Here is a 9447-nt window from a genome sequence, read left to right as displayed (position 1 = left end):
CCCTCAAACCTCTCCTTCCTTGACAAACAGCACACTTTAGGGAGTATGGGGTACCCTGACCTCAATACCCGATTGCAAAACATTGCCTTTATCATAGCAAAACAAAGCACAGGTTGACCAAAGAATTTTGAAATCTTTGACCGAAACTGAGATTTATATAAAACCGGTTTCTGAGCTTACCTATGGCATAACGAAGAAAACATTAATGCAGGTTTGACTACAATTGGTGGGTATTATTTATGTCTTCAATCTGAAATCGTATCTTTGATTTTCCCCCCTATTCTAACACACATGTGAGGATGTTATATAATACACATCTACTTGTGTACTTGAACAATGGTTATTGCGGCGTCTTAGGAGTTACTTGAAGGGGATTATAACGGATGTATCGGTTGCCATCTTCACAATGTCAAACTTTTACGAACTTCGTCTTATTCCTTGACTGCAATAGCAACCATCTTTGCATTACTGTAACGATTTGATAAGATTGTACTTTAGCGAATACAGTCGATCAGGAGACTCGACAGAAAGTCTATAAACAATAGGTCATAATTTTAACAATCTTTCTGTCGAAAGACATTTGAGTGGCTGTATATACTGTAGTACAAGAAAGTTGGCTATATTGCATATTTGCAGTCAAGGTAGCCTATAAGTATAATATCTTGACATTGATTGGTAGGCCTACTCTAAGTTCAAAATAACTATATAGTACTAGAAAAAAAAAGCACAAAGCCGTGAAGGGAAAAAACAAACACGAAAACAAAATGGCTTTTATTTCAAGGGAACAAATACATGTAGGCTTAGCCATCCAAACTAGCACACTTTAGTCAACATATGAGATGAGTCAAATAGACATCCTAGATCATTCAAATGAATTAGGTAGTACACTTCGAAAACGATGATGAGAAATATCAAACTGTACCAAAATGCTTTTTCAAGGTAGGCCATCACTAAAAGCAATCCGACATGAACCCACGCCATTCTTCAAGCAAGAGCAGACATCACAAGGTACCAACCGACATGCATCAATCCAAATCGCTAATTTTTGAGCATATAAGAAATCATATGTAATGGTGATTTTCTATAGTAGTCTATTCCTTTAAAACCAGATATGAGAAGAACCCGATAGCCATCCTTGAGCATTCAAGATTGAAATGAATGAAGGCCTAGCCTAAAAACTGGTTGAACGATTCAATATAATTAGTGTCCTTGTCGTCAGGTGATCGAAAAGAACTGACTTTCTGCCCATAGCAATGAAACGAACCTTATGTTTCACGCTGCTATTTTGAATGCAGTTTAAAAGATTTGAACTCTCTGACTAAATGAAATAGTTTCACGACAAAATTAAGTCTTTAACCCAATGAAAATGGCCATAACAAGAAGTTATATTTCCAAGTTCAAGAGGGCGGTGCTAGCCATGGAGCGTCTGAGTGGGTCCTCAACAAGAAAATTTTCGAAAAATTGAATTGATTTGGTGCATTCTCAGTTTCTCGCACAAGTTTTGGGTCAAAAACGATAAAAATCATATTTTAAAATTTGTTTAAAAGAAAGTGGGGTTACAATATGGGGTGCCACTGACTTGAAGAGAGACTTCCTTCGGCCTATTTTTCAAGAAAGTCAATTCTAACAATTATATGAATACTATCTCTTAGAAAGAATATAATATTTCAAACCTGGCCAATAACAGTATATAGTGGATATAATTAAACAATAGAATTCTTGTATACAATACAGTGGCGGGAGTATGGTGGGCATGCCTTGTCTCGCTAGCGGCGGCTGTCATAGAACTTTTTTCAGGGTAGTCCTAATGCAACAAAATCATGGACTTTCACTCAAAAGTTTAAGCTAATGTGTTGAATAGACCCTGGACACAATCTTGACCAGCAATCATAGGGCTATTGATAGACTCTCTGTCTTCCAATTACTTATCACTATAACAATAATAACTTTATTAGAAACCCAGTTGCACAAGTACAATAACATATTTACAAAATGATAAGGTAATAAAAATGGAAAATGGAAATAAAATAAAAAATGAATGATGAAAATTAAGAGTCACATTAAAGTGAGTCAAATATATGAAAAAAAGGAAATGAAATAAAATTAATCTTTACAACATTAAAGATAATAGGATATTTGTAAAATAATTCTAGTCTCTCTTTTTATCGTAGTTCCCTTTTCAGTCCTGTTTTAAAACATTCTACACTGTTGGATTGTTTAAGTACTTGAGGTAATGAATTCCAGAGTAAACTAGCCTTGTATTTAAATGTCCTTTTCATGGCCTCAATCCGGCACTTGGGTAAATGTAATGAGATTTTTGTTTCCGTACGTAGACAGAGTTGTGGTAGAAATTGAAGATTGTAAACGAAAATAATTTTAAAAGTAATGAGGACATTTTCCGTTTATAATTTTGTAACTCAGTATCCCAGTGTTATATTTAATTTGTTGTTAAGGAGTTAGCAAATTTAATTGAGATAACAAGTCTGCCGATCTTGCATCATAGTTCGCCTTGGAGGATACTGCGCGCTGTCCGTTTCTGTAGCTTAAATAGGAAGTCATTACAAAAATTTAAATGTGATAATATATAGGCATTATAAGATAATATTCGTGTTTCTAGTGGTAGATTTATTTTAATTCTATTGAGAAGATATATTTTTGAGGACACAAACGAGTGAAGTTTCGTTATATGTTTTCCCAAGTCGAAGTGATCATCTATTGTAATTCCGAGTAAGACAGCTTCGGATACATTGTCTAACTTCTGGTTACCAATGGACTGAGAAAGACTTTTATCACTGTCTGTTACGTTTTTTATTAACATACTTTTACCATTGGCTGATAATGTATAAATTCTCTCGAAGACAACTCTGAATGCAGCCAAGTTTTTCACCAGAATGATATATGGTAGTATCGTTAGCAAATATTTCAGAAGTAGAATTTGTTTTTTTATAAAAATGGGAAGATCATTAAGGAAAAAAAGAAATAAAAGTGGTTAAAGGATGGATCCTTGATCCTTGGGGAACACCACATCTTATTGTTCCATGTAGGGCCTACTATGTAATTAGGCCTACACTTAACTTTGACTCCTGTGATGGTTTAATTTCATTATCTAATATCATGAAGCAATCCAGTTTGCAAGCCTGTATTCATGAAGAGATAGTATTACCGCCATTATGTAATGGTGAAAAAAATTGCAACCATTAAAAATTAAAGCATATTTCAAATATATAAAAAACGAACAAATTATATTGACTTAAAAGTAGGCTGTAGTCTGGATGATGTTAAATGCAGTCGTTTCCCTTCGATCAGGTGCTCGTTGATTAATCGCCGGAACCGCGCCTCGTTTTCACTGTAAACATGTCAAGTGAAAAGTTCGGAAAGTGACATTTGGGCTTAATTAATCTTTTTAGTGATAATTATTATCTATTTTACTATTTATACAGGTGAGATTATGTAATATATTGTAACTGATACAAGTTGATGTTATAATTGCTTGTAAGGTTCAATTTCAACGTGTTACTCATAACCCAAACAACGAAAGTTTGAGAAAGAAAGGCATCCTGACTTTCCTATTTTTTGTGAAGTTCACATTGTTTTCACTTTCACGTTGTTATTCATTTATAACTAAGTAACATTAAGTTACTATGATGTATCTCTGACTTGTCCTTTTTGATGTTGATAAGCTTTTCTTTGTTACATGCTAGCCTAAATTGCTATTAATAATTTATAGGTTACTTTTTGCTCAAAATGCCAAACCAGTGACTGAGTTTAAAAAATTCAATTTGGCCGGAGAACATATTTGTTGACTCATAAAAGTCATCAATCATAATTAAGACCCAATTCTGGTGGAGAATAAGCTTATAGCAGAATATATAGAGTTGTACTATAGCTATTTGGTAATGAAAATAGGGGATGAAACAGGAGCCATGTGGATGTATCATTTTGCCAAAATTATTCATGAATATATACTGCCACCATCTGTGCCACCATGGTAGTCCTTTTGGTATGATCTGTGTCTACTGGCAATTATGTAAGCTTACTCATACTCCTATAGAATTTGGCTTAGAATTATTAGCTATTATTATTATAGCTCCATCTATCTATCTAAGGATCTTACTTACTGGTGATAGTTGAAAGTCCAAAGATTTAGATTATAAATAACTTTTACACCCCTTGACTTAGGCCCGGAACAGATTTAGAAAATTCTGCCTTACAAAGTAAAAGTTGTGTCGCTGGTTAGTGCTGCCAATTTCGTTCAAAGAGAATTTAAGTTGATAAAGATATTTCATGACCATTTTAAGGTTTTTTTTTAAAAAAAAAAGTACCAGTAGTTTAAATGTTGCAAGTCGATTGCACATTGAAAACACAATATTTACTTTTGGATGAAAAGAACAAACTTTGGTGTCATCTTGAGTTGAAATTGTTTTATAAAGGCCAACTTAGTTAAAATTAAAAAAACAACACTACAGACTTGAGAAAGTTGTATTGGAAATTGATTTAAATATCAATGATAGGTTATGAATAAGCCTATGTAAGGCATCAATGCCAAATAAAGTCAAATCATATGTATATATTGAAAAAAATATATTATAACATTTTGGTTCTAAGCCACATAATCAAGGTACTTATTGAATGCGAAACATTAAATGTATTGTTATCAAAATTTCTCCACATATTTCTAAAATATCCAATAAATCAAGGGTGTGGACAATCCCCTATTACCAGCATCATCAAATTTTTAACACACACATTTTGTATTTTTCAGACTTTTAAAAAGCCTTAGATGGAAAACTGAAAATGGAATTATCAATCAAACCAGGAACTTTTTATGATCAAACTTAGTTTTAGAGAAAAGTTTTTTTTTACAGTGGCTTCTAACTAGAATTGTGCCGATTTTTGGTGAAAATAACAGTTTTGCTGCCACCAGTATGACTTAGTGACTTTTTAATTCTTGTTTTATTGACTTTAACAAGCAATTTCTAAACATTGTACATTTTGACATTTTATATTCCTTTACATTGTTTCTTATTTATCTGTTGTGGAATATTTTTTTTTGATATATCTGTTTCATATCTTGTGATACTGGAATTGTGTTCCTATTGGATTAATGTTTTAAGTTGTATGTGTGTTCTTACTGGTCAATTTTAACAACTGTGTTCTCAGAGGTTAGCATTTTAAAACTGTTAGGTTGTGATCTGTTTTCTCATTGACCAACATATAAGCTTATAAAGCTGTGTTCTGATTGGATAAAAATTTTAAAGTTTTGTGTATCGTCATGAGTTCAATAGAAGATCGAAGATTTACACTATGTTTAAAAAAACCACCAGCTTTAAGAACCGAGGAGGTAGGTCCATCATTCATTTCTTTTTTTTTAAATTGATCTTTGTTAATCTAAGATGAATATATTATGGACATGCAAAGAAATTTTAAGGAGATTATGTAAAATAGAAACGATGAACACTATGCACTATGAAGCAAGGACTGCTCATGTTGAAATTTTGAAATGTCCTTGGATGTGCTAGAATAACTTGAATTAAGCTCGCTGAATTACATGGACTTAACGCAAAGTCCAAGGTTTTCAGAACAGTAATTCATGCAGAAAATCACATGAAACATACAATTTGATTTGCTATATTCTTAGCAAGAAACATGATATGATAAGAGTTCCTGTGGTGAAAGAAGCAGTTTTCACAAATTTAGTTTTGCTAATCATTATACCTCAAATATTCTTCTAGATATTTGAAGGTAACCAAATAGTCAATACTTAAGCTCACTAAACATGCACTTTGCACTTGGATTTTTGCTTCTCAAAAGTAGGAGAAATGTAGAATCTTATGTGTAACTGACAATCTACAAATAGTGATGGCTGTAATCATATTGAATATTGATTATTAACATAGAGACAAACATATCATGTACTGAGATTGTTACCCAAACACTATCACTGTTGTTAAAATGATTGTTATTTTATAAAACAAACTAGGACAAGTGACAACTGAAGTATTCATACTTTAGTAATCTTTCAAGTCAAGTGTGGTTGAGTTGAGGAGTTGATGTTGGGCCAAAATAAATAAACTAACCAATCTAAACGTAGCCTTCATTGTTTTTACTAAATACAATAATAATGATAGATTCTTTATTTTCTTCCTAAATGATCCTTCTTTCAATCTCTCATTCTCTTCTTGTTAAAATTTTAAAAACTTAGGTATGATAGTAGAAATAGGTATGATAACTTCATTTTCTTGACACAATATACATTTTGTAAACACATTGCAAACTTTTGCACAAGAAATAACAATTGCACAGCATTTTTTTAAAACAAGAATTATGTTGTTATAAACAACACTGTGTCTTTTGTTAAATTTCCTTTTGACAAAATAACAAAAACATACATGATTTAATTTCAAGTCAAAATATTAGGTGGTCCACTTAACAAACTTTCTTTTTATATTACAAACAGTGATTGCAATAACAAACATCAGCTAACTTTGTCTTTCATTCCACAGATTGGCCTAAACTCACTTGACAGTTTCTTTTTAATTTAGAAATGTATCCATATTTCCCTAATTTGGCAATTTTGTATTCCAGGATTTAAATGTTATTTATGCTTTTCTCCATGGAATGGAAGCATTGTCAACTTTCCGTGAAGCAGCAATTAGAAATCTATGTAAATGTGTACGATATGAACAACATGAGGCAAATGATATTTTATACTGGTAAGTACAAGAATACTGAAATGTGAGAACTAGTTTTTAGACCTGGCTGGTTCCGAAAATGTGAGACAATTCTGCATTTACTTCAATTTTTTCAATTTTCGTTTTTTAGTGTTATTCATTCAATGTTTAAAAAAAGAATTTGGTACTATATATTTGTGATAATTCAAAGAGTTTGTTGTACCTTTTGAAAGTTGAAAGCCCCTCCATCTGGGCAAATATTTAGTATTTTGCTTAATGATATTGACTTAAAAATATTAATTCATACACCAGTATCAATAAAGGTGCTTTTAATACCAGCCTCCTGTTTTCTGATGTATGGTAGGATGAATAGAATCAAAGAAGTGTATATTAAGTGATAAATTAACACCACATGTTACAATGTGACCTTATACTTCTGAAAAAAAAAAAAAACACTTTCAATTCTTTCTGATCTGAAATATTTCATTTTTATACTCCTACATTGAACTGTGAAGGTATATTGCTGTTGCCCTCTTGTAGACGAGATTGAGAATGCAGTTTTTAATCCATTTTGAAAAACTTAGCACTTATGTATGAGATCTTGGTAAATTTCTATTTTGGCAATAATTTTATGAACAATTTTTATGATAAATAGTCCTACAGAGATTGCATATGGTTGTTGGTACGATATCACATTGACCTAAATGTACAGATGAAAGAGATTATAGGGGGGATACATATTTCATTGGATTTTTGTGCCTGCTTTTCATATGTACTTAAAGGTTGCTTGATTTGTAATGCAATGAGATTAAGACATACCAATAGATTGCTAAGTTTGAATATATTTCTTCTAGATCTTTGATCTGTGGCATTATATTGAATTTTTTTCACTATAACACTCATGAAAATTTGATTAGAACAATGAGTGATTCATATCTCTAAATTCCCTGGCAATCCCAGCAGAATGTATTGTTATTGAAATATGCATCTGACATGTATTAAGATGGTAGTGAGAGAGTCTATAAATAGCAACATGTACATACGCTATTTACTTGTAATAACAAACCTAATATCTGACTAATTCCTACTTGATTTATCCTCTAATTTACTAAACATGATTTTATACACCTACATTATGATGTGGATGTCAAATTTGCCGTATTCAAAACTCAGCTTTTGTTGAGTTGTGATGAAACTTGGTATGCTGACTTAAAAGTAATAAGGGTTATCTTTTAATGATCTTATAAGACATTAGATATGATAGTTTCTTTACCCTAATAATTTGATTTTGAGTGAGAGATTTTACAAGTTTTGATAAATACCTGGACACAATTATATGGATAACAATTACTTTAATAAATAACTTGCGACGTTTTGACGATGATGCTTTATCAAGCAATGATGTCATGCAATGAGTTTTTTTATTAAAGCAATTGTTATCTATATAATGGTGTCCAGTTATTCATACCCCAGTTACTAAATGCCACTCAAGGAAGTTTTGATAAGATGAACTTACATTTTGTCAGATAGCCTGTAGTTGAAATAATTAATTCATCCATACCTTGATTGAATGAGTTAGTCATTGTGCTAAGACTAAAAGCTTCAATTAGGATTTAGCTCCACCACAATGAATACTGTGGTGATTGTTTTAAAGTGGAAACGTATGCTCACCATTCCTTGAATGTGATTATTAACCTTTTTGGCTGTGTCTACATTGCAAGAAAGAGATTAGGTATTTTCATTCATGTATGTCATTCATAAGGTGTCATGAATTCATTCATATATTGTTTTTAAGACAAGTTTATATTTCAACTGTTGTTTTATATATTGTAGTCAAGGAGAGATGGCATTATGTTGGTATATTTTACTCACAGGATCAGTTTTTATAGAAGGTTCTATGTTTTTACCCAGATCTAGGTGAGTTTTATTATCTTTTCAATTAACCAGCTTCACTGCTGAAATACTTGCACTGCAACAAACACACAGTCCATGTGTTTCATAAAAATACAAATAAATACTCATCATCTTAAAGACAAATTAAGTACATGGTTGGCTAAGCTTTTCTATAATTACAGGAACCACAAAACATATTTCAGAACACCCCCAAAACTTTTAACTTATGTGGATTCTAATCCTTTTGTATACATGAAAATTCAGACGTTAGACTTTAATAAAACAGTTTTTTCTATGGATACTTATGAGGTCTGAAAAAAAGGAAATGTCTGCTTATATTAATTCATTGCCTGCTTTTATAGAATAAATAGGTTCCTACTTCATTTCACTAATTTATCCAATCTAATTGCACCCATCGTGCTTTATCTAAAGTCAATAGTTCTGTGGTCAGTGGAGATTTTTCACAAATTAGCCAAAGAAATTGCTATAATGTGAATTGTACCTTAACATTTAGTTGATATTATGATATACAATTTATATCCTGAAACATTAGTAATTTTAATTTTAATGATACAATTTCCACATTACAGGTGCAGAGTAATAAAACCTATATCTAACAAGGGAAATTACATTTTTTTTTAGATAAACTTGTTCCTTGTGCACTAGTTTTTATGAACACATTGTTGGTCTGAATCTACAATTTTCAATGTAGGGGAGATAATCCATTTAATTTTTAGATCAGACCAAAATCATTTCATTCTCCTTAAGCAACACATACTTATCTAGCAGAAATATAATGCACACATCTATTTCATTCAGTAATGTTTCAGATTACACTTTCTAAGATTCCACTTTGTTCTGAGTCATAATGAGTGGTACATTA

The 9447-nt window shown here is 31.6% G+C and overlaps 1 protein-coding gene across 1 annotated transcript; it reads left to right on the top strand.

The window, feature by feature from the left end:
• Positions 1 to 5272: 5272 nt before the first annotated feature.
• Positions 5273 to 8879, top strand: LOTGIDRAFT_154615 (hypothetical protein; the record flags this gene model as incomplete). Its single annotated transcript, XM_009063827.1, has 4 exons — positions 5273 to 5341; positions 6586 to 6713; positions 8505 to 8588; positions 8747 to 8879. 4 exons carry the CDS (start codon positions 5273 to 5275, stop codon positions 8877 to 8879), a joined length of 414 nt encoding a protein of 137 aa, XP_009062075.1.
• Positions 8880 to 9447: the final 568 nt, after the last annotated feature.

The sequence above is a fragment of the Lottia gigantea genome, assembly GCF_000327385.1.
Source record: "Lottia gigantea unplaced genomic scaffold LOTGIsca_6, whole genome shotgun sequence".
In the NCBI taxonomy this organism is placed as follows: Eukaryota; Metazoa; Mollusca; class Gastropoda; family Lottiidae; genus Lottia; species Lottia gigantea.
The sequence above is the reverse complement of the archived record's forward strand: the minus strand, read 5'-3'. Positions and strand labels throughout refer to the sequence as shown.